At 57.8% G+C, this 25,633-nt stretch overlaps 1 protein-coding gene across 1 annotated transcript; it reads right to left on the reverse strand.

Moving 5' to 3' along the window:
* Positions 1–493: 493 nt before the first annotated feature.
* RBBP8NL (RBBP8 N-terminal like) lies at positions 494–24,240 on the reverse strand. Its single transcript, XM_063350114.1, has 15 exons — positions 24,133–24,240; positions 18,363–18,522; positions 14,694–14,836; positions 13,321–13,363; positions 12,713–12,808; positions 12,246–12,358; positions 11,145–11,217; positions 9,674–9,840; positions 9,090–9,172; positions 7,052–7,215; positions 4,992–5,793; positions 4,698–4,806; positions 2,713–2,774; positions 2,266–2,392; positions 494–988 (listed from the first exon to the last, which is right to left on the reverse strand). Exons 3-15 carry the CDS (start codon positions 14,758–14,760, stop codon positions 870–872), a joined length of 2,025 nt encoding a protein of 674 aa, XP_063206184.1. The 5' UTR covers positions 14,761–14,836; positions 18,363–18,522; positions 24,133–24,240; the 3' UTR covers positions 494–869.
* Between the last annotated feature and the right edge of the window lie 1,393 nt (positions 24,241–25,633).

Below are 25,633 nucleotides of genomic sequence, written 5' to 3' on the forward strand. Positions count from 1 at the left end.
TGTTTTTCGGGGTCACTCAATGCTGAAGGAAAACTTGCCCATGCTTAACCCATCAGAAAAAAATTGTTTAAGACCAGTTTATCCACGTGAAAACAAGCCCCCAGCAACCCTGCCAAGGCGAGTGTGAACCGCTGAGCCGGTGCTGTGCTGTGACCCACAGAGGGGTGTCACACACCTGCCTTTTCCGGGAGGGCAGGACACCCTGGGGACAGGCAGGACACCCCGGGGACAGGCAGGACACAGACCCTCCCTTCCCGTGCGCTCCTCCCTGCCCTCTCTGGGGACATGTCCCACCTGCCCGCCCATGCGCTGGCTCCTCACTTAATGGGAAAAGAAAACCACGGGCTTTCTCCAGGTCAAACAAGGTCCACACGTGTAAGAAACCTGGGTAGGGATTTAATCAACGCAGGTTTGTGTGCGGGGCCCCGCGCTGCTCAGCTTGGTCACCACCCTTCGGCCAGCCACCAGGACACCGAGCACGGGGAGCGGGTCTGGGTAGTGCGTTCTCCTTGCGTGAAATCCCAGGGAAGAACGTGGTCCTGATCCAAGGTGAGCGCTGCAAAGAGGGCATCTCCTCTTCCTAGCGCCAGCCTGAGGGGCTGCTCCGGCGCAGGAACCTGCTGCTCCACCAGCAGTGACCTGGCTGCTCCAGGTATCCCCTGCAGGGCTCTTCCTTGCCCAGCCTCTCCCGGAGCACCCAGTGAGGATTTTCAGGGTGCCGTAGTCAGGAGTGAGTCCTTATGAATTCCCCGCTGCCTGGCCCAGCACGGCAGGAGGAGTCGCTCTCCCAGCCTGGGTGGGATGCTGAGGGCTCCAAGCCCCTTCCTTTGGTCTGCAGCATCTCTGTCCCTTCTCATCCTGCTCCACTGTTAGCTCTCCTCGGAGGCAGCGTTGTGGGAAGCAGAGCAGTTCTCTGGCTCCGCCGTGGTCCCCGTTGAGCACTGCTCCACTTTGACTTTCTTCCTTCCTCTCATTGACTTCTTAGCACCTGTAAACAGCAAGATGACCGCGGGAGTTAACCACAGAGCAACGGATTTACATGTACGAGGTCAGCGTGGCCTCATCCCAAAACAGGGCCAGCGCAGGAGGGAGCGGAGCTCGGCCAAGGAAGGATGAAGAGAAGCCCCTCTCACACGTGAGGTGCACGGGCACCCGGGGGAGGCTGTCGTGGCCCTGGGAGCAGAAACAACACGTGAAGCAGAAACAGGCAGAGGCCCGACCTGGTGCTGGAGCGTACCTGAGAGGGTCCCAGGCCAGCGGGATGTATTTCCTGGATTTCTCCCCCTTCCAGCCTGCTACACGGCACACACCACATGCTGAGAGAGGGGCTGTGCCTCTCCATCACCCCATTCCTGCCACAAATGCATCCAGCCCTCTCCTGGGACATCCCCGTCCAGTCCCGGAGGGTTGGATGGTGCCTGCCCTGGGGAGCACAGCGCAGCTTCCCCCCATTGCTCCGAGGGGCTGGTTTTTAGAGCAAATCCTCTCCTCGCCCAGCTGCGGTGCATCCCCCACGCGAGCAGGCACCGCCGAGGGCCGGGCACAGAGCAAGGGGCAGCGCTCGCCTGTTCAACGAGCTCCCTTCATGCTTAACCGACAGCCCTCTCTACTTTTGTAATTGGGTCCGCACTTCCCTGTCTTTACCAAGAGTACGAGGGGGGTCAGTAGTGGGTTATTTCTGACAGAGCACTTTTTAGGGCTTGACAGCCACCCTGGCTTATCCTCGCCCTTATCAGGAGCAGTTTTCTGCTCTTTCACGTGTAGGAAACGCGGGTACAACACATTCCTCTGTCAGCAGGGAAACCCCCGCAGCCGCACTAGAAGGTCAACAGAGTCGGCAGGAACTTTTCTCTGAATGTCAACAACTCACCCCATGGAATCTGGCCTTCCCCAGTCCCCACCTCCCCGACCGGGGCTAAGCAAACATGAGGGACTTCGCCCTGTTAGCTTAGGTACTGGGGAGCCCTCTCCTGCCCGGGCTCCCCTGGATAACCATTACCAGGGGCTGCTCTGGCTGGAGATACGACCGTTGCCAAAGCACGGTGCAGTGTGTCTTGTCACAGGGAAAGGCCAGGCTCCGCAGTATGTATCACCCTGGGCAAACTCCTGTTTGCAGCGTGGCATGCGTGCGGAGCGGCACCCTCCTCCCCGCCGCAGGGAAGGCAGCCGCTGCCCTTGGGCGTTTCTCGCAGGAGCCCCTCGGGAAGCAGCAGAAGTCATAGCCCTGAGCTGATGCCACCAGGAACTCCTCCTCCTCCTCCCTACCTTTTGTCCAGGCATCCTGTCCTCTTTTTCTCTTCTTCTGCAGCGCATGAGCTTTGTCTTTGGTGCAAAAGTATTTCCCGTCAGCCCGGCCTTCTTGCAGGATATCATCTTCATATGGGGCAGCCACCTACACCAACGAGAAGAGCAGTCAGTCTGCAAACTGCCCTGGCTTTCCCAGGGAGCTGGTGGCCCGGTGCATTGCTGGGGACCTTTGTGACCATCGCTATAGAGTGGTGACAAATGCTGTTGTTCATAAACCCTCCCAAATAGCTGGAAAGAGCGATATCTATCCCTCAGCAACAAGTTGGGTAAAAATGTGGGAATGGGGTTTGGCACCTCGTGACGAAGAGCCGTCACCTCCAGGAGTGAGCTCGGGCAGGGACAAACCCATCTTATACCTCTTGGACCCAACAGCCTGACCTCATGGGCTGAGGAGGGCAAACAAACCTCGCTGTCCGTCGTGTCTGGCTCATCGGATTCCTGCTTCCCAGACTCAGCATCATCCTCATCTAAGGAAACACAAAAGGAAGGTGGTTTTGGCTTGCAGGGGCCCAACAAGCTCACGAGCAGATGCAGAGACACCGGCACAGGCTCTGAGAGCTGTCGAGGCAGAAAACACATTCAGCAATAATCTATTGCAAAGCAGAGGCACTGCGAGCTACGGGGCTTGAAATGAATGTTTATGGGAGATCCAACAGGAGACCGGTGTGGAACCGGCTCCAAATAAAGCTGTATCCATAGGGCTTTGCTACCCCAAGGTTGCAAGCGCTGCCCTGAAGCCCACGGCACGTGCAGATCGGGGGCTGAGGGGTATTTAAAACCCCGGACTGTGCCTGCCCGTTTGAGACCCAGGTGGGGAGAAACGTGTCTGGGTAAAGAGGCCAAAATGGACGATGCTGAAGTTTGCTGCCGCTGCTCTTGGGTGGCTCTCGGCGGGGAACGTGTGCCGAGGAGCAGAGGAAGGAAAGGCGGGAGCTGCTTCCCTGCCCAGCAGAAGGATTTTTCTGCACGCGGGCCCCGAGGCCACACAAGCCCAGCAGGTACCTGACACGCACCCACCCTCCCCACCGCGCGGACTGCACCCACACAGCACACAGAAAGGGCTGGGGACGGAGCTGCGCCCTCTTCCCGGGGGCAGGGGCATCCCAGGACCTCAGTACTGGGACTGACCCCCAGGCGTGGCCGGGGAGGGACTGACGGGGCGGCTTTCAGGCACTTCTAGAGCCCCTGCAGCCTGATCCCGTCCTCACTTTATCCTTCTGCAGGTTCAGGTTCACTAGAAAGTGCAGAAGTATTTGTGTATTGTTTCCTGGGCTTCGTGTCAACCTTAAGGTGAGAACTGAAGAAAGTCCTGTATTCCCACACCCAGAATGTAATCAGCTGAAATTCTTCTGCTATGATGATATCTCCTTAGCATGTAAATCACAGAGGACTCCTATTTTTTTTTTTTTTCTCCACTGTGCAAAATCCTGCTCCGCAGAGCGTTCCCAAACCGCTCCGACACGCCCAGACCAACTAATCCAGGCGAGCTCAACTTTCCAGCTGAGCCAGTAAGGCTGGTACCGAGCAGCTCTCAGAGACGTGCTTCCCGCTCCGCTCCCCATGGCTGCTGCCTCCCACCCGCCCGGGCAAACCCACGTCCTGCAGTGGTGGGGCAGGGAGAAAGCACTGTGTGTCCCCGGACTAAGGGCACTGCTGGATTTGGGGATGGAAAGGGCTCGTACAGGGGATGGAGCAGGGAAAGGCAGGAGAGCATCCTCTCCTACCTGCTGCAGGTACCAGCATCCCTCACTCCATGCCCAGCCCTACGTGCTGTGCCAGCCCAGGGCACGCTTTGGAGCACAGACAGGGGTGGTTTCTCCAGCACCAGTCCTGCAGACCTCTCGCATTCTCCCCATCTCTGCTGGGGTGACTTCGGAGCTTCTGCTTCCCTGAGAGGGGTGGGTAACGCTGCAGCAGTGACGTTGTCTTGCGGGTCACCCTGGGGAAGGTTTTGCCAATGGGTCGGTGCTAAACTGACCTCTTTAGCTCCCGGGGAACTCGGTGCCACCCAGCAGCAGAGTGCGGGGGGCTCTGCAGGGTGGGCCAGGGCACCCCACGGGGCTCCTGCGCTGTGCTGAGGTACCGGGCTCTTCTCCAGAACAGCCGGGGTTATTTTCTCCCAATAGGTACCTGAATTTTGGGCATCCCTAGGCTGAAAATTGAGCTCTCAAGGATGGAAATGTGAAACCTGAAGTTCCTCCGATGGCCAGAAAGAGCGGGGAGCCAGGAGCACCCAGGTCCCCGGAAGGGTGTCCCGTGCTGGTTATTGGTGGGAGCTGCAGGTGTGTGCAGAGCCCGGCACAGAGAGCTCCCCCCTGTAAGATACCTTCACTAAAATGCACCTTTTGCTCTCGCCTTCTCAAATGTCACGTTTGCCTGGGGCTTTTTACCTGCTTCTCCCTTCTGTGCACTGACAGCCAGTCTCACCCCGGTCTCTGGAAGTGCCTCTGGGTCGCTCGGCGTGGTGTTGTTTGTCGGATGTGCCCGTGACAGCGCCAGCTGTAGGATACAGGGAGCACAAATGCCACCTTCGCTAGGCAGGAAAGGGCTGTCCCCAGCCCCTGTGTGATGACTGTGACACCCCTTGGGGACGAGCATGGTGGTCATGACAGTGCCAGCACCAGTGCCGGACACCCTGGGGAGGGGAAGGGGCCGCGGTTGATGCCAACATGAGCTGTACTCACCACAGCCGCATCCTCCTCCTCCTCCTCCTCGGCAGCACCAGGCAGTGCCCGGGTGGCACTGGGCCAGTGGTAGGGGAAGCACGAGTCGTCCCGCTCTGCCCCATGTCTCCCATGGGCGGCCGGCACAGCGGGGCTCTCCCCGGGGCTCAGCCGCGGGCTGCCAGCCCCCCGCAGCTCCCGGCGGCTGTTCCAGCCCGCGTCCCTGCCACGGCTGGAGTCTGACAGATCCAGCGGCGCGTCTGCACCATCGTCCCTTGCCGCCTTCGCCTTCTCTCGCACCTCAGAGATGTCCCGGCTCAGCCAATGCTCCTTCTCTTCCTTCCCATCCGCAACGTCCTCCAAGAAGGACCTTTCCTCCTTGCATCCTGGTGTGATGCTCTGCCATGGGGAGAGGGGCCGCTCCTCGGGCATGAGCTTTGGGTCTCCGTCTGCCCGCTGGCCCGGCTGGCACCGCTGCATGAGGAAATGCTGCAGCCGCTCCCGCTGCTTGAGGAGGTGCAGCTTCTCCTCCAGCTGCTGGTCCCTCACATACACCATGGCGGCAGGGAGCTTCAGCAAGGCTGCCCGATCTTCCCAGCCATCACGGGACCGCGTCCTGCCGTCGATGTCTTTGGCCCTGAGCAGATGGCTGGAGAAGCTGCCGCCGTCGCGCTCAGCCGAGGCACAGTTGCTCGCCAGCCCCAGCTGGTGCAGGGAAAGGTGCTTGTGCAGGAGGCAGAGCTGCTCCCTCCGGGCGGTCAGTTTTAGGTTTTCATAGGATGGAGCAACCTTGGGGGAGTCCGGATTGCTTGCTGTTAAATAACTAAAAGAAGCAGGAAAAAAATAATCACGTTAATTAGAGAATTTTCATGCGATTTCCCTGCTCCTGCAGGTGATGTGCATGGTGTCTTCTGCTCTATCTGCGCTCCATTGCAGCTCTTGGTCCATGCACCACGCTGGCCTTGGGGCACTGTGCTGGGGAGGAGGGTCCCGGTGACCGCAGGGGTCAGGCAGCTGGCAGTGGGTACACCGCAGGAAGCTATCCCCATGCCACCATCCAACAGCACTGGCCATCCCTGGGCCACGGCAGCTCCAGGCAGGGGGCTGAGCCAGTGGGGGGACGCGGTGGGCACTCACATCAGCACTGCTGCTGAGAAGTCACTTGTCAAACCATGCCTTGCAGCCAGAAGTGTCCTAACTACCCCCATTTCTTAGTGCCCTGGCGGGCGTGAAGACCCCCAGGACAGAGGAAGAGCCCACCTTCCCCTACTCTCCCTCAATGGGAGATGTTTACAGCCATGCTGAGAAGGTCGGCACCGTGCATGAACCGGCCCTGCAAACCCAGTCCCTGCTGTCGCTGGTAATTTAGAATCACAGAACGTGTTGGGTTGGAAGGGACCTTTAAAGGCCATCTAGTCCAACCCCCCCGCAGTGAGCAGGGACATCTTCAACTACATCAGGTTGCTCAGAGCCCCACCCAGCCTGGCCTTGAATGTCTCCAGGGAAGGAGCCTCCACCACCTCTCTGGGCAACCTGGGCCAGTGTCTCACCACCCTCCTTGTAAAATTTGGCAGCTTCCACGTGTGTGAGCTTTTCCTGGGAATGCTACTGGAAAATCTACTCCCACCCTGGGAAACTCGCTGTCTCTACAGGTGAGCTCAGGGACTTTGCTCAGCCCTCCGTGCGGCTGAAGCCTGCAGGGAGGACAAGCCCGGGGAAGTGCTGAGCCCTGCAGAAAAGCCCATTAGAATAGATAAGGAAGAGCCGGGATTGCTGCCTCCCGTGGGGCAAGTCCTCCTGCTCCTGGCTGGAGGTGGGGGCACCCGGTTCGCTCTATGGGTCTGTCTGACGAAGCTGGAGTAACCGGAGGCTGATCTCGTCAGGCTGGATTCCAGTCATTTTTTTTTGCTGGTGTAAACCGTGAGACCCCCCCCCTCCCCCCCTCAAGGCTTCGGGAGAAGTCTGGAGAAGAAGGTGGGCAGGTACAGCAAATACCGGCCATCTCATCAGTCTGCCTGATGGGACAACAGCAACGGGCCATGGATCAGACCCACACCGAGACCCACGAGCAGGGAACTCACGCCTCGAGGATGGGGCTGTGCTCACGCTCCGGCGGCAGAGGGGTCTTCCGTGCCGGTGGGGACGCTGCTGCCCCCGAAGGACTTTTTTCCAGGAGGCAGGGTCTGGAGCCGGGTCTCACCAGGGCAATGGTTCCGTGCAGCTGGTTGGCGATCCTCTGGGATGCCTGTGGCAGAGGGGAGAAAGTCCGTGTGAGCCGTCCTGCTGTGCACCCTGGGAGCCCCCCGCGCAGAGACGCAGCCCTTCACAGGATCACAGAATGGTCAGGGTGGGAAGGGACCTCTGGAGATCACCCCGTCCAACCCCCTGCCAGAGCAGGGTCACCCAGAGCAGGTGGCACAGGAACGCGTCCAGGCGGGTTTGGGATGTCTCCAGAGATGGAGACTCCCCCACCTCTCTGGGCAGCCTGTGCCAGGGCTCTGCCACCCTCACAGCAAAGAAGCTCCTCCTCATGTTGAGATGGAACTTCCCATGTTCCAGCTTGTCCCTCTTTCCCCTTGTCCTGTCTCTGGGCACTACTGAGAAGAGCCTGACCCCATCCTCCTGACACCCCCCCTTTCAGTATTTGTAAGTGTTGATAAGATCCCCCTTCAGTCATCTTTTTTCCAGACTGAAGAGACCCAAATCTCTCAGCCTTTCTTCATAACAGACGTGTTCCAGTCCCGTAATCACCTTCTTAGTCCTTCACCATTGGGAACGGGACAGGCAGCCCCCAAGTGCTCTGTTTGGCACAATTCCGGCCGACTACTCAACTATATTTTCATTGGTTTTCCCAGGAACTTTCTCCTTCACGCTTTCTAGCGGGATCTACAGTACTCTATTTTCTGCCTGCACTGATTTGTAGCCCAGGTCTTGTGCTTCCCCTCAAGTCAAGCCACGATTCAGTGGCTTAACCAAGATAAGACCCTGCAGATTCCCTGACCCCTAGTCAGACGCGAGACTTTACTCATGCAAGCTCCTGGCAGGCACTGATTTGATGGGTGTATTTCCAGTGGATCACCCGGCTGTGGGGCCAGGACATCACCACCTCCATCTGCTGTCATGAGAGGCTCACCACATGTTCTGACTTGACTTTCCCCTGCCCACCTGGAGATGTCACCCACCCTTCCCGCGATCCCTATTAATTATCCTCACAGCCTGCCTGCAGCCTTACCAAAACCCCTTTTCACCTGCTCTTTCAAGTTTTCTGCGGAGTTCAGGTAAGCGAAGCCTGTGCCAAAACAGAAGCACCGCTGTGGGTGTGTACGTGGGCTTGAGTTCCCACGACCAGGAACAGGGCTCCGGGTCCTGCCGCCTCATCTCCCGGTGCCCGGTATCGCCATATCACTCAGCATTCCTCGCTGACACATACTCTCCGCGTTTTAAAGGCACGGCAGGCTTGCATCAACGCACAAAATGGCAACCGCTGAATACCAGGCCCTCTGAAAATACCAGTATTCATTACGCCGCAGATGGAGAGACATCTGTGATGCTCTCGGGCAGGGCGGCTGTGGTGTATTTCTTCTCAGTGCCCACAACTCCCACAGTTCACATCTTCTCCAGGCCTTTCCAACACTCACAATGCTCCAGCTTCTTGCTCTCCCAGATGATGGAGAGGATATAAGTCAGGATAAGCTACGCTGAAATGTGGCTCAGCACGATCTCCCCAGGTCCTTCCCTCAGAGCTTTCCTCAGCAAGACATCTGAGAGAGGAACCAGAGCGATGGGCAGAGGACTCGAGGATGCCAGACATGCTGTCATGGAGGACAAACACAGGAGCAAACAGAGATGGGCACGCTCACAGCGGGGACAGGAGCTGCGCCAAACTCCAGGCGCTTTGTTTGCAGTGAGGGGCAATTTCTGCAGAGAGGATGCATCTGGCATTATTAGGTGCCCTCCTTGGCTCGAGCAACGGCAAACTGCCCATGTCTGGCTAATCGTTTCAACCCCTAAGTGCCTCCTCCTCTTTCCCTATCCCAGTCCACCTCTCTTGATCCCGTTCAGATGACCACAGCGGTGGGGGGAAGGCCAGAGGACATCAGGCTGCCTCCGACAACTCACCATTTCTGCGAGGCTGACTTCTTGGAGGACAGTGCCTGGGGAAGTCCTGCTGCTTGGAGAGTTTCTCTGTCCCGCAGGCTTCTCTGTAAAAAAGACACAACCAGCCACCGTGATGGTCCTGCAGAGCTGTCACAGGCTGCCCTGCTGCAGGCTGGGGTCTCACAGCTTCCCAGGGATGCCGCTGGCTGGCACCAGCCATCTCCTGTTGAATATTTTGAGCCAAAATTTCTGTCTGGCTCAAGCCTGCATCTGGTCGAACATACTCTCCATTGCATGTGTGGGTGGCAGCAAGGCAATGACAAGGTGTCTGCATGAAATGGGTGGCGGGTCCACACCTGCACAGCACTCGTCTTGCAGTGAAGGCACCCAAGCACTCTTTGATCTAACACAGAGCAGCGTGTTTCTCCCTTGACATGCATTTCCCTCCCACCAGTAGCTATTCTGTCCACAGCAGTGTCCATCTGAGCTGCCAACAGCTTGGTCTTTGCTCTCCAAACCCTTTCCCAGAGCGGCTTTGCACCAGGGCTCAGTCATTCTTCCCATCCCCAGGTTCCTCAAGGGCGGTGGGAGTCAGCAGCACCCACCTTCTCCCAGCTCAAGGCCCGACACATCGTGGGGGGCTTCTTCTGCTCCCCTGATGGCTGCTTTCTCAGTGCCGGCGTTCCTGCTCGCTGGGGACAGTAAAGCCAAGGGGGAGCTGGGGGGGGAGCTGCTTTCTCTGGAGGTGACTCCTGGGTGCTTTGTCCTGTCCCTGTTGAAAGAAGAAAGACACGAGTGAATGAGAAGGGGCAGGAGAAGGAAAGTTTGAGAGCCGCCGTCCTGGGAGCTCTGAGTTCTAGAGCCCAATATATAAATATATATATTTAGATCTATATGGATGTGGATATACCGGATCCTCAGACTCACCTCCTTCCATTGCAGCTTATTGCTAGCTCAGCTGCGGTCTGGAGCATGGGACAGAGCCAACACGACAGCTCAAGGTCTTATTTCCCCACTTGGCCGTGGGTAACGTCGCAGGAAGCCACGGCGTTGGGTAAGCCAAAACCCAACTGCGGCTATTGCAAAAGCTCTGTGAGAACCTGCACTTCCCTGGCTGGGCTTGCAGCCTGACGTAGGGGTGGATTCAGCACAGGGATGTAGTGATGGCTCCCTTCACCACATCGACCTGGTGGGCCTGATGCTCTTGGTCCCTACAAGGGAGTCACTGAGTCTCGGAGACCCACACATGTCATGGACAAAGTCCTGGCTGGACCCTGATGCCGAGACATGGGTATTTGGCTGGAAATCTTCCTATCCAGCAGCTCAGAGAAGAGCAGAGCAGAGCAGAGCAGGAGCGCTCGGTGCTCAGCAAACCCAGCCCGACCTACAGCTCTGAAACTCCTCAGGCCTTAGGAAGCATCGGGGAGTGAAAGAGTTTCTCTTTAAGTGGATGGTGCTTCTGTGCTCCAAAGAAAACACATTTCTAAACTAATCCCTCAGTGCTAATTCCTCTGGACTTTAAACCCTTGAGGAATGAGCTGATTTGTATATATTGGCCAGCCTGGCAGGTTACTTGGCTTTCAGTGCAGCTCTCTGCTGGGATATAAACCTGTTAGAGCAGATCGCTTCTCCCTCTTAACCCCGTCTCAGTCCCTCGCCTGTCACTCTCCTCCCCCCAAAACACAGCCTGCTCCCCGCAGACCCTCTCTGCCTGCTGCGGGAGGGGGGCTGGTGCCAGGGAACGGCCGTGGAAGCCCGGGTTGAGGTCCGTGGCCAAGGCGAGCAGCCCAAGGCTGTGCCTCCCGTGAGTGGTCCCCCATGGCGGGTGTTGAATACCCTTGTTCCCCAAGAACTCAGTCTTTGGATGCAGGTGAAGAGGGGCGTGAGGAAAGGTCAACAAGGACTTAGAGCCAGCGTGGGTATTTTGGTGTCTAACATCTGCGGGACTCTGTAGGAATTAGATGCCAAAATACCCCTGAGGACGCCGGGGTCTGGACGTAGCCCTGCTCAGCTGCGGCGACACCTCTGTCCTTACCAACACCCCTCGTCATGAAGGAAATGCAGGAGAGCACTTACTCCAGGCTCCGGAGCCTCTTCAGTTCTTCCTTGAGAGTTTTGTTCTCCTCCCTCAGGCGGTTCGTCTCGTTAGCTGCAGGGACACAAGCGGCACCCTGGAGTCAGGTGTCGCAAGGAGAGAGCGGATGCTCCCGGCAGCTTGCCGGGGTGCACGGGGGAGGAGGTGGGAATGGCACCAGGTTTCGAGGGATGCTGGGGGCTAAGGTATAAAAGGGAGCAACTTTCTGACTTGAGTTTGGTCAGGATTGGGGTCTGCTCGCAGCCCGTACAGATCGGGGGGATGGACACAGCAGGCATCCTGCCTGCGAGCACTACAGCCGTCCCCGAGGAGCGGGGACTGTGTTGGGGGGGGCTGGGGGTCTCGGGGGGAATCGGATGAAGGCCAGAGGAGCTGTGAGCACCCAGCAGCCGGGTGCTGCGGTGAGGATGCGGCGAGGGAGAGTTGGCATGGTCCCGGGCAGGGTGGGCTGCCACCTCGGCATGCTCCTGCTCGAAAGCAGCACTCGGGGACAATGGCATAACGGGGGAGACAAACCAAGGGCTGCTGGCACCTCTCCCTCCCTCCTAAATGCCTTATCTGCTTTACCCCCACGACCCTCCCCGCGCCAGCCAGATCCACAGGGAAAAACACCCTGAGCCTGAGCGGTGCTGGGAGCTCTGCCAGAGGCTCGGGAGAAGATCCATCACACGTGTTGCTTGATTTCCATTTACCCGTGCTGAGCTGCTGCTGTGACTTCCCTGTCTTTGCCAGAGTGTTGCTTCTGCGCTGCCAAATGCATCTCTTTTTTTCCCAGGCAGCCGACATGGCCCGGCCAGCTCGGGGCTGCTCTCGGCGTGAGCATCTCTCATTTTCCTGGAGGTGCGGAGGGCTGCAACCCCCCCGGCTCTGCCACTTTGGTCCCCCCCCGAGAGGTGACCTCTGCCATCCGCAGTCTTGCTCTGCCCTTTCAAAGCCCCCACACTCGCATTGGCTCCCTCCCTCCTCCCCATTCCCGAACCCCTCCTGGGTGCCCGGTCACCGGGAGGGCTCACGTGCAAATATCTGGGAGAGGCACGAACCGAGCAAAGACCCACGAGCTTACAGCAGGCGGCGGTACGTACTGAGGATGAAGATGTGCTGCAGGCTCTGGAAATGGGAGGTCTCGTACTCATTCTGCTTTTTTTTCGCCAGCTCCTGGGTGACCATGCATCTGTCGCAGAGACCCGCGCGCAGCCTGGGGGGAAACCCACGGCCGGAGGCTTGTTAACATACAGTTCCCATGGGGGAAATAAGTTCCTGCCCTCTCCATGGAGAAGCGTGCTCACCCAGCCCGTCGCCCAGAATCGGCGAGAGGAGTTATCACCCGTGGAGCCCAGCCCCGGCCCTGCCAACCCCACCACCGTCAGCTTAGGAAAGCTCCTCTGCAGGTGCCCAGGCTCCCCCAGCGCTCCCAGCAGCTGAGTAGGAGTGAAAAAAGAGGTTCCTGGGCTACGTCCCGCTTCCGGGAAGGCAGCAAACCCCAAACTCTCCCCCTTGGAGGGTGCACTCGCTGCCACCCAACAGCACCCTGTGGAGAAATGAAGCTTACCTGTTCTCCAACACCTTCACATTTTCTTTAAGGACCTTCTGTTGTTCCCTTAATTGGTGATTTTTAGCAAACAACTCTTCAATTCTCTGAGCGTCACTAATTGAAGAGACAGAACAAGGCAAAGAGGGTCATTAGATTTCCCCGCCGCCCCCCACATCTGTGCCTTTATCCACGGTGGCCCGTCAGGGGGAAGGGTTTGTGCCCTGAGCCCGCCGTGACGCTCGCACCGGTGAGGCTGAATTGCTTCTGCTTGTGGGGCTGGGGGGGGAAAACCACGGTGTTGGAGCCCAGACGCTGCCCTGTGACACCCGCCCGGGGAGCTGGCAGCTGCTTCATCCTGTTTTATTGCTTCCCAAGAGAGCAGGCACCCGCCGGCACGAGCATCACTTGCTGGTGGGAAGGTAAACTGGAGGGGGGCTGGGACAACCCCCAGCCCTGCTGGGGACCTGCATGGCAAAAGTCACCAAAAGGTTGAAACGTGGCAGAGCTAAAAGAACAAACGCCGCTCTCTAACCCAGGCAGCCCCGCGGGGGAGCCCGGGGGGGGCTGAAAATGAAGCGGCACAAACCTCCCCGCGGCATGGGGAGAGGGGACGCGGCTTTGCTCACCGGCACTTCTCCGTCGTCAGCTCCGCCAGCTTGCTCTGCAGACCTGGAATGGGTAACAGAGACGGAAATGTGGGTATTTATTGCCAATTCCCCGGGAATTGGCAATAGGAACAAAATGCACCGATGGAACATCAGGAGGGTGCCCACCTTCACAGAAACCCCATCACTTTACAAACCCTGTTTCCGAGAAGGAGTAACACAGTGCCTACGTTCAACAGTATCACAGTCTAACGTAGCTGGAAAAGCTGTATAAAGTGTAAGCACATTTTATATTTCCACTATTTAATGAGTCTGCATTTCCCTCCCACCCCAAAAAAATCTGTTCCAGGGTTTCTACTTGTTTTTCGTTACAACGTGCATTTCCCAGGCGGGCAGTATTTTCTAACTCGCAGGGCTGCAAAGCGTCGTGAAGGATATTTCCAGCTGAACAAGAACGGCTTTCGGTGATGGATCTGCAGACGTTCCATCTTGTCAAATCCATTTTATGCAAAGTAGATGTAAACATGTGGTTTAAATTGCTCAACAGTTTCCTCTAACTCTCACACGGCTTGAAATTACACAAGAGAAGAATGAATTCATAAGCCAGAATCCTCCAAAAGCGCTGCTGTTTTGTTCATAATATTGATACTGGGAATTATTCTAATAGGAGAACAATTGGATTTGGCATTCGGTTGCTTAAGCTAATGGTTCTTATTTTAATAATGTATGACCTGAGGAATATTTTATTCCCTAGAGGAATAAACTCTCCAGCCTGACTCTAAGGTTTTCTTTAACGGAGCCTCATACTCCTGCTGCTGCTGTCTTACAGATTATTGCACCTTTCCGCTTTTCCTTTGATCCCTCAGTATCCAAACGTTCTCCAACCCACACCTCAGAGGAGGTGCCAGCGGGTGCACGTGTCACTTCTGCAAACCTCCCAATTCACCTTCATCACAGACCACGGCAGCAGGAGCAGGAAAGGGGCCAAATCCACCCGTGATTAATGCTTGGAGCAAGTGGGATTCCCGCAGGTGAGATATCTCCAGGGATATCAGGTGCAGAAGTGCCCTCTCTCTGCCACCTCTCTCCTGCTCCTCCTCATTGTCCAAAAAGTTACTGATTTTCTCGGTAAACCTCATTCTCCACTGGGATAAGATGAATAAACCATACCAAGGTGCCATTGGATGTTGTGGTCCTCTGAGGGCCAGGCTGTGTCCCCATCCATCCCCGTGGGTGATGCTTCCACAGCATCTGAGCCCTAATTCCCAAAGCTCCCGGATCCGCACCCACACCTCCTCCCTTCGGGTTATTTCAAACCAAACAGATCAAGGCGGCGTCACAAAGAAATGGAGCTCAGCCAGTTTTTAATGGAAGGACTTCTCGTGTGTCCTTACCTTGGACCTCCTTCTCATGGATTTCCTTGAGCTTATTCAGGAACTCTGCAAAACTCTCCGTGGTCATGTTCGGGGCTGTGCCGCGCGCCCGGCTGCCTCCGACGCGAGGGCGTCCTTTTCTTTCCAGTTATTCAGGTCTCAGTCTAAAACAGCAACAAGCAGTCTAATGATAAAAGAGAAGTTTCTTGTGCGTGTGACGTTTTGCAAAGTCTTAGAAACAGGGCAAAGCCCACATCTAAATCTGCTAAACCTCAGACACGCACAGAGCAGCAGGCTCAGCCGGGGAGGCATTTCCCAGCCCCCCTCAGCCCCGGGCTGGGGTCACGGGCAGAGCGGAGAGCGGTGGCTCGGAAAATGGGTGAACTGAAAGCCCAGCTGAAAAAATGAGGCTTTTCCTCTGTTTTTTGAGCCATTTAAATTGCATTTCCCTGGGATGAGGCGGGGCAGGGCATCTTCTTGAGGAAGGGACGGCAGGGCTCATGTTGGGACCGTGTTGCTGGGGGCTGATGATGGGAGAACTCGCGGCAGCTTTGGTGCTCGAGCCTGATGGCCCCGTCTCCCACTGGGTCCCGGGATGCTCCCGTGCATCCCTCCTCCCTCTGGCACCCCTCTACGGAGGCAACACGTACCGCTCGGCTGCCCCGCTCTCATCACCCAGGCTCCCCGCGTGGCCTCGCTGGCTGCTGCCTCTTCGAACCCTTGGGAGACACCAAAATCAGTGTTATTCACCCCATTTTACAGAGAAACCTGGAGAGGCGATGCACAGAGCCGAGGCCCGCAGGAAGCCTGGTGGGTGCAGAGCCGGTGTGGGTACAGCATCCGTGGGTTTGAACATAACCCCGGGGTGTGCTGGCTGCCCCCAGCCCCTCCGTACTGGGACCAGTGTCCCAGGTCCCGCCCCGGGCTCAGCTCTCTGCTCCAACCTGCCCCTGCCTCAGTTTCCCCATTGAGGTTATGAGGTTATTAATGGTCCATCATGCTGAGTGCCATCACTTAGTGCTGGCAGTAGTGTTCAATAATCCCCAAGAACAGACAAAAAGTGCTCTGTTTTCTAAAAAAAACCCAAACCCTTGCTGTTTCCTTTTTTGGTCGAAAACGCCCCCAAACAACAGGAGAGGTGGAGAGCAGCCCACGCCAGCCCCAGCTCAGTAACCTGGGAAAGGCAGGAGGTAAACAAACAGCCTGAAAGTAAGTAAGTGGCTGTTCTGTAAGGATTTTTGCCCTAATTTTAAGAATTTTGCCCTAATCTCATAAATTTTGAAATTACTACCAGGGATGGCAAGCGGAAACTTTGGTGATGAGAAAGCTCGTTACATCAGTGATGACCTCATTCCTCCCTGGAATGCTGTTGTTGGGATGAACTCTTTTCCTTTCCATCAGCCAAAGCCTCAGATCCCCCGAAACAGCGGTGGGTCCAGGTCCCTCCTGGACCGTGGTGGTACCGGGGAGGAGCGTGTGTCTGAGCATCACCACAGAGCATCGCGGAGGGTCCCTCGGGGTTTGGGCAGGAGGGGCGCCCCACCTCCCTGTGCCCCCGAGCAGGTCAGCAAAGCCCTGCCTGCCCCAGGGTGTCCTCCGGGACCACCCAAACCACGCTGGGAGAAGAGGGACTTCCACGTGGGGACACTCAGCATCATCACACGGGAGCTTCTCCCCTAAAAGTCACGCCGGGCTACTGAGTCACAGACAGCAATCCCCACCCCAACAAAGCACCTGGGCACTCAACCTTCAACCACGCAGAGGTGACCGGGGAGAAAATCTCCTCTCCATGGTTTGAAGGTGAAAAGCCGGGATGAGACCTGGGTTTTGCAGCCCTACAGTGGCACGGGGAGGTTTCCACCAGGCTCCGGCACGCTCCCAGCCCGGCTCCCTGCCTGTGCCTTTATCTGCATGCAGAGCAGAGGTGTGCCGGCTTGCCTGCATATGCAAGATGTGGGCACGCAGAGCTGGAAGAAGAAACTTTCCCCTAAAGCGTCTGATTTTCAAAAGAAATGAGGCACGCGCCAGTGAGCAGAAGCAGCGAGCTTGGCTTGCGTGCTCTCCTAGCACGCTTGGATCAGCCAGACAGCTTCCTCGCCTTCTGAGCAAACAAAGAGAGACCTCGCTGTCTGGAGAAACAATTGAAAAAAATAATATTCATTGCTCACACTTCCCTGGGCAGAGCCCACCCCCTTCCCAGGGCTGGGCGATTTCTCCCAGTAAGTAAAAGCCACTGGAGGCACGGCACGGCTTGTCACAGCTCGCACAGCTCAGGATCGGCCGCCGTGAAATGGGATTGGGAACTGATCTCTGCTACTCAGCCCCAAGAGCCGTAGCTGAATAATGAGCCAGGGGGAATAATCCCGGGCTCAACTCCAAAAAAAAACCCACCCCAAAACCCTGATGAAAAGATGTTAAATGGGAAGCATTTCCCGGGGTCACTGAGTCCTGGATTCAGCTCTGCCCTGGGCATCTCCGCAGGGCTGCGGTTGGAGACCCACCACTGCCATCGCAGGGCTGACACCCCGAGTGCCGGCTTTGAAGTGCTCAGGCACCAGTTCCCAGTGCGTTCCCCAGTGCTGCAAACTGGGAAGGGGTTACAACTGGGAGCGGAGCCGGCGGTGGCTGTGTAGGCTCCCTACGATGCTCGCTGGTGCTGGATCAGCCCCTGCCCGCCCCCGCGGTGCCTTGTCCCCAGGGCTGGTGTCACCGAGGGCTGAGCATCACCCGGCATTTCAGGCCATGGGGCTCCAGCTGGGACGTCCTGGGAAGGTGACATCCAGGCTGGGGCTGGTGCCAGCAGCGTTTGGGGGAGGCAGGGCTGGGCTGGGCTGCGTTGGGAGGCGGAGGGCGCGGGGACAGCCCCGGTGCTCAGCGCCGGGTCCGGATCCTGCTGCCGTGACTCAGTGCTGCGGGCAGATCCCGGCAGATCAGGATTTGGGGCTGGGATGTGGGTGGCATCTTCGCCTTCCATATGTGGCTGCGGTGCCAGCGGGGCTGGGGCTCACTCCTCATTTTCTTTTCCCCAGAGCCCCCAGGGTCGATCAATGGGAAAAGCTATTGCCATTTTTGCTGCTTTTTGAGACAGCAGCATCCGTCCCTGCCTGCAGAGGGGACTGCCACGCCGCGGCAAACCTGGCAAGGACTCCGAGTCTTCGTTCCGCACACACACAGTCATGGAGGTGTTGCACGAGCATCGCCCCCAGCGTATCCGTACCCAGGATCCGGCCTTTTGCGGCAGTAGAGCAACCCCGCAGCCAGCCCAGGCTCCCCGAGGGCTTCGGCTTTGCTCGCCCGGTGCGGACTGCCCCAGGCATGAAGCCGCAGCCCCCCTCTCCTCCGCCCCGCTGGAGAGGATTTATTGAGGGGGATTTATTGATGAAGACCAGACCACAGAGTCCCTCAGTGTGGAGCTCTCTCCCTGAGACAGGGATTTCATTTACAGCCCTGAGCCCTTTCCAGAGCTGTCACTGTAATATACACCCGGCGGAGCCGGACGCGGCCCCCAGCGGGGCCGGGAGCAGCCCTTTGCCATGGCCAGGCATATTTCAAAGTGACGGGTGCCCTCTGCAAACAGAACCCCAGTGTCGGGGACCGAAGGCAAACTCCTCATCCAGCCCCTAAATCTGGCGGGTTTGGAGAGCCCAAGCCCAGGGCAGGGCGGTTGCTGATGGCCGTGGCTTTGCTCACCTGCTCTCTGCGTCCCCCGATGCTCGGCTCAGGGTGGGACACGGGCTTCAGGTCGGGGCACAGGGTCCCCAGCGCATCAGCTCTCACACGTGGGGCTGGGGCAGCCCCCGGCATCGCCTGGGTACCGCTGGCATCACTCCTCCGGGCGGGATGCTCCAGACTGCGGCCACGGAAAAGAAAAGCATCAGGGAGGTTATTTCCTAGCCTGTGCCAGGGGACTCGGGAAGGGACGGCCTAGGACAGCCAGCTCTGACAGCACAGCCGTCCCCATCCCCTGGTGCCTGGCGGCTTCTGGCCTCTTGTCACCATCCCCAGTGCTGCCGGCCATGCTTGCATCGAGCCATGGCACATCCCCACCTTCAGCACTGTTTCCTTTCAGAAGAAAAAGGCAGCTCATTAGCTAAATGAACATAAGTCGTTAAAAAAAAAAAAAAAAAAAAATGGCAGGAGACTGAAGTTCTGACACTGTCAGATCAGTGAAGCCATTTAATGGATTTACAACCACATATTTCCCCATCAGCAGCACTGGAGTCGTTCAGCTTGAGGCTGGATTGGTGTAGTATATACCTTTCGCTGGGCGATTGCCGGGCATCGCTGCTTTCACCAGCCAAACTTTCTTTTTTTGGCCACACTACTATGTTCTTGCTCTAATTTTAGGATTATAAATTGAATTTATACGCGGAAAAGCTGCCTGATCACTCATGGAAAATCCGCAGTGCCAGGAGTATTTCGCAGGCCAGCGTGAAGCTGATCCGCTTTGCTGATATACCGAGCACTTGGCAGATCGGGGATGGGGTTTTTTTTGGTGCGTGTTGGGGATTTTTTTCTTTTTTTTTTTTTTTTTTTTTTGCTGGGCATTTATTTGTTTGTATGACTTAACATGGCACAGGCTGTCCTAAAATGGAGCCCAGCGCTTGCTCTCCTTGGATAGGGGCTGGCAGATTGCAAAACTACCCCCGACGGGTGAGACAGGAGGAACAGCTTTGGCTCTCGCCTGGCCGGGGAGGAGGAGAAGGTGCCTTCCTCCACCTCGCACAACCCGAAAATCCTCCCCGGAGCAGGGCAGCCGCTCGGTGCTGCTCCGCCAGCCCGGGGGCCGGTTTGCAGCGAGCCCTTGCCACAGACACCCTGCCCCAGGGTCCCCTCCGCTGGCTCGGGACGGGGATCCCACCCGTGCGGAGCCGCAGCGGGGCCACGAGCGGGCCCTTTGGGTTCGCTGGGGACCAGCAAGAAGCAGCTAAAGAGGACCAGCAGCGCCAGGGAGCTGCTGCCCCTGCTCACATCCGTGCAGACCTGCCCCGTTGCAGGCAGGGGAGGACAAGAGCGAATCCTCCAAGACGACGCTCCAGCCTCAAGTCCCAACCTCTGCACCTACTGACTTCCACCCCTCGAAGCGCGATGCCACGACACAGCACAGCTCCAGCTACCACAAAACCGGCATCAGTTTTTCCCCTGCCACCCTGGCCCTTTGGGAGCAGCTTCTGCTTCTCTATCCGCCGTGGCAATCGCCAAAGCAACGGTGGTGGGGGGGTTTCTTCCATTACCTTAGTTCTGCTTGAGACCCCCCCGAGGTGGTGGGTGCCCCCTGGGCACAGGGCCATCCCTCCTCCCGGAACAGGGTCTTTGCTGCCCTGGTGTTGCAGGATCCCTAAAGCAGGAGAAGTTGGTCCTCAGCAATAGCCGAACGTACCCACGAAGCGGAGTTTGGCTTTTATGCAGTGGGGTGAGCAGTTAATGGGTTTGCTCTTGCACTGTCCTCAGCTGGGAGGAAGGCTTTGTCCCCTGTATTCCTCCCAGTTCCTTCCACAAACAGCTCCCTGCTGCTTTGCTGAGGTTTAGAAGTAAATATTTGTCCTGCTCCTGGCAGGGGACACACTTGCATTCGGACCCGCTGGCCGTGCTGCGATGCTCCCGTGACTGTGGTGGGCTTTGGCCTGATCCGCCCGCGCGGGGATTTGGGAAACGATTAAAAGTAGGCACTTATCTGCCTGTGCATCTCGGGGTAACCACAGCTTCTATAAACATTACTTAATTAACACCTCAAAATGCTCTGGGAAGCGGGTAATGAAGCATTATCGCATTTTTCAGGTCTTTTAATTGAGAAGCGGTGAGGCTCGGGGAATAGCTCAGGGCCCTGTGGGGAGCGGAGGCGCAGGGTCACCGCCTCCACCCGGCCCGGCCGACACGCGCCCGCTGCCTCCCCCGGCCCCCGAGCCCTCGGCTGGGGAAAACGGGCAGTAAATACCCTGGAAGCTCTGGTAGACGGCGGTCTCACCCCACGCTCCCCTTCTGATCCCGTTATGCTGTGCACGGTGCCTGGAGAGCACCTCTGTCTCGCCGCCTCCTCCTCCATGGCAGAAGACCTCGGCAGCAGCACGTCTCGGAGCCCACGCTGCTCCTGGTGGATGGGGAATCCATCACTCCTGGTCCTGCATGGGCAAGCAGGTCTCGTGTCGGGTAAGGGGTGTGAAAATCCGTCGCAACCAAGCTCACAAACTGGCACCCCTGCTCCTGCTGTGTCAGGGTGTGTGCGGGCATCCCGAGTCCCTCTGATGGCCACGCGAATGAGAAGAATGAATCTCTCTCCCCCGGATATGGCGCAGGTAATGAAGTCCTTAACTGAATCAGCTTTTCTCTTCAGCGCTATTTAAAACAAGGGGTTGTGTGCTAGGAGGATTCAGTCCTGCAAAACCATCCTGGGTGCTTTGCTCCCACCGGTCGGACCAGGTCAACTGGATGGGGGTGAGACGGCCTGTGGGACTTCTCCTCCCTGGGAGCTCACGGGGCCCCGGGGTGCTGGGTCTGGCCCTGGCCCCGTGGCTGGGGCATTTTAAAGCCACTGGTGGTCCAGGTCCAAAAGTTTGAACCACGTGGCTGGGACCCCCTGCTGATGGGGATGCCCCGAGACGCCCTGCCGATGGGAATGCCCTACTGCCCCAGGAGCCCTGCTGATGGGGATGCCCTACTGGAGGATGCCCCAGGACCCCTTGCTGATGGGGATGCCCTACTGCCCCAGGACTCCCGCTGATGGGGATGCCCCAGCTTGCAGAGGGCTGGGAGACCACTTCGGGCTTTTATCCACTGATGTAAGGCTAATGCCTCGGTGGACAGTAAATATTTCTCTTTTTCAGTAGCAGGAGCTGCAGGAAAGGCTCCGCATGAGGAGTCCTGAGGCAACATTGCTGTGTTTGCTCTTATTCTGCCAAACAAGGTCCCCACGCACCAAAGGACACCTGTGTGGGACAGAGTGCCCTTGGCCATGCGTGGCTGCGAGCTGGTGGGACCATGGTGGCTCCTGGTTTGGGGCGAGGGGAAGTTGTGGGGCTGCAAGGGGCTCTTTCATTCATGGGGATCTGTTCCACCTGAGCTGTACTTGCTGCTCCGGTCTCGGGCAAGACCTCCTGCTTTGGATTTCCCCGTACATCCCACGCGGCTCTTCCAAAGCCATGACAGAGCACATCTCCGGATGCTGCCTCTCTGCTCTCAAGGCTCCTTTTGGGGATGGCAATTTGAGCAATGACAGGGTTTCAGGTGTCATACAGCTGGGACCTCCTGAGGTCGAGTGGGGCAGGAGGGGTGGATGCTTTCTCTTCCCAGCCTCAGCATCTGCTCCTGACGAGGTTTGGGAGCCAGGTTCCCATTGCCAAGGTGGTACAGGAACGTGCTCATGGTGTTGGGCTGCTGGAACAGATGAGCTGCCTCCAAAAGCCTTGGAGAAACTTTGAGGAAAGATGCCAAGGACTAATTCCACCACATCTTTGTTCTTTGGGAATTCCTACAGCTCGTGTCGAAACAGGTGGTAGGTGTCGCTTGCCCCCCGGCTTCTGGGGAGGGAAAGTGCCCGATGCCTCTAATTTGGAAGAAAAGCCCACGCAGCGTGGCTTTGCCTTGCTGGCAGCCAAACATCAGTCCAGCCAGCTGCAGGCGCGTCTGCCGAGCAGAGCTGGTCCCCTCCTGAGCGCAGCCCCTCACACACCACGTATCTGCAGGTTTAGCCGGGACACGGGCACCCTCTCACCGCTCCCGAGCGGATCGAGGGCAAAGCTCAGTGAGAGGTGCCGTATTTGGGAATTATCTACTTCTTCGACAGGCTTGACGGGACCATGCTTCCCTACCTTGCTGGGCAGAGCCCTGCCAGCTTCTGATCCAGATCAAGCGGTGATTTGATCCTCTCGAGCAGCTCTGCCCCACTGCAGCGTCATGGACGGGTCCTCTCTCACCAGCTCAGCCCCAGACTGTGCCATCCAACAAGTGGGACAGCCGCAGCCAGGCATTTTTATGGGCTGAGGCATCTCTGCTTGTCCCAAATGCTTGGTGACACATTGGTGTTGGGGACACCTGGCTGCCTGGGCTGGGTTTTGAATCGATACCGTGCATCGGTGTCCCGTGTCCTCCAGTGAAGCTATGGGACGATCTGTGGTCATCTCCCCTGTGAGAGCTTTCAGGGCTTTCCCCATCAGGGGACTGTCCCAGAAACAGGGGACAAGGACCAGGCGATGGGCACAGTCCAACCCACAGCAACCAAATCCCCATGTGGGGAAGCAGCGTGTGCAGACACAGCCTCCCCCCAGCAGCAATCCCACCACTGCGTCCTTCCACCTGGATCTAAAGTAGGGAAGAGGGATGACAGCCCCCTGTAGCATCACACCTCGTGCCTGGGGCAAGCTCCACACTGAATATTTGCACTGCCCACAGGAGCGTATCTGCACGCCCCGGGGGGGCACCAGTGGGATGTCCCATGGGGAATGCAATGGGGACGGAGGGTCGGAGGGTGGGGGGGAACAGGGGGCCACCTTACCCAGCTAGTGGGGGTCACCGCAACCCGGCTCCCAGCTGCCACAGAGGGAAAATGGGAGAAGATTTCTATTTAGCCCTGACAAGAGACATAGGGTCCATTTAGGGTGGGAAACTGGGGGTGGGAAGGGAGCCCCATCACCCCGTTGGAAGTAATTTACTGCCGAGCACGCGCATGGCTTGGCGCAGGCCAGCGCTGCACCAGATGCTGCATGTGTGAAAGGGGGTGATGCCCCCCCGGTGCCGGGCACTGACTGGCACCGCTGCCGCGTGCTCCTGCGCTTCATCCCAATGTGGCCACGGCCCCGGCTCCGCTCGCACCGGGGCTGTCACCCAGCCCGCATATTTGCTCAGAGAAAACTCTGATATTTGCTGCCTCCCCTCCCCGCTCCCCAAATGCAAACGTGACCCGGCTCCCGGGGCACACGAACCCTGACACCCACAAACTGCTCTCACCCTCGTGCAGCTATTTCACTTCTCCTGAGCTAGAGCTGGATGCCATTTCTTCGCCTTTCAGATTCCAGCGATATCTCATTGCCTTCCATGCTCAAAATGCCAGAGGAAAAGTTTTTATGAGAGGAGGAGGGGAGAGCCCCAGGGCCCCGGCTGGGCAGTGGCCGCGCGCCCCAGGCTGGCCCCGCTCCCTGCCGACCCCCCCGCGCAGGCAGAGCCCCCACTTTGCAACAAGCCATCGACTCCCCAGCTGCTAGAAAAAAAAATAATCCAGATTTCCTCCATCAACTCCGAGAGGGCACAGGAAAGCGAGCAAAGCCCTGACACGCCAGCCTCTGCCCATCCGATGGGAGCTGGGGCAGGCTCCGGCTGCCGGCACCGAGTGACAGGTCTCCCCGACGCGCTGCTGCCGGGATTTTGGGCAGTTCTCCACGCGCAGCTCAAGCCAGCTCCCTTCCCGGCTACACAACACTGCCCAGGATGCCAGGGGACGGAAAAAAACCAGCGCAGGCACAATACTCACACTGGGGGCTGTCTCTGCGTCCCTCCCTCGGCTCCTCCGGCTCAGAGGAGCTGTGATCGGGAGACGGTCATCTGGGGCAGGGAGACAGGAGTGAGCCGTGTGGGTGAACTCACGCAGACAAAAAAAGCCATAATTTTTTCTTTGCGGTCCGACTGGCTCTACCGGTTGGCGTTTCTTTGCCCCAGCAGCAGAAAGGAGGCTCAGCTTAACTAAAGCCGCCCAACAGGTTCTGCTATAATACAAAAAAAGCGGCAAGACCAGTATGGCGTGAACCCAGATAGAGATTTGATTGTTTTCCCATAATTACAGTTCAACCTGTGCTGTTGGTTGAAGTCAATCACATTAGCAAACAGACCCATTTAAATAATTCACCCACCATTAAGATGGGAATTTTTTCGTTTTATATAACTTGGCTCTTTCTGAGAGGAAGAGGAAAAAGAAAAATCGAATGTGACAGCAGCGGCTTCCTGCTGAACTGGAGCAGCACGGCCCAGGGCACACAACAGCCCCCAGCCCAAACAGCAGGAGAAGGGAAAGAACGCGCCCAAATCAACACAAATGGCTACTTGCAAGTGCAGGATGGAAGCCCCTGGTCCTGGACTGTCTCTTGGGGGCATTTTGCAGCAAGGGGGATGCTCTGGGGACCGGGGGAGAAGGCTGAGTGCCGATCCTGGCCGGCAGCCCTGGCTCAGCCCAGGTTGTTGCCTCCTGGCTCCAGCTGCTGACACAAGCAGCATCCACCCGAATCGTGGGCTGGTGGAGCCGAAGGCAACGTGGACACACGCGTCCTGAGCCTTTGAAGTGCAGCTCTTTCAGCATCCCCCGGGAAAAGGCTGGCTCGGATTCCCCTTCCCCCGCATCGCTGCGGACGGCGGCACGCAGGGGCCGTGAGAGCAGGAGGTGCATCCGCTCACCATCAGCACGGCATCAATAGAAAGCAATAAAAAGTTGTTGCCCCCATATCTGAGACCCAGACAGCGAGTCCTGCTTGGCCAAGAGCTGCCCGGCGAGCGCAGGGGCCGGCTGCGCTGGTGTAGCCGCCTCCGAGCGCAGCTCCACGCTCGGGAGGGACGCATCCGTGTTGCTTAACAGGACACGTAAGCTGGGGAGGGTGGATTCCCTGGGATATTTCCAGGGCCGGTGGATAGGGAGAGCTCCTGTGGAAGGGGATTTGGAGCATCAGGGCTGAGCTCCTCCTCTGAGTCATCCTCCGGGGCAGCAAATGTGCATCCCCAGAGCTCAGTCCGCAGCCACCAGCTCAGACCCTCCGCCGGTGGAAAGTCATATCCACCCACCGGCAGCAACATCACCACGCTGATTTGCACCCCAGCTGCTGAGCTGGCTCCTGAAGAAAGCCCAGCACGGCACTGAGCATCCTTGGCAGCGTTTCCCCGCAGCAATCGCATCGCCCATCTGTGGCTCTGCTGCCAAACGGGTGGCTTTGGGCTTTGCTGCCTGCGCAGGGACAGGTCGGGCCGGCGGGGAGCAGCCGGGGCTCCCA

Source organism: Chroicocephalus ridibundus, chromosome 12, assembly GCF_963924245.1.
Source record: "Chroicocephalus ridibundus chromosome 12, bChrRid1.1, whole genome shotgun sequence".
NCBI lineage: Eukaryota > Metazoa > Chordata > Aves > Charadriiformes > Laridae > Chroicocephalus > Chroicocephalus ridibundus.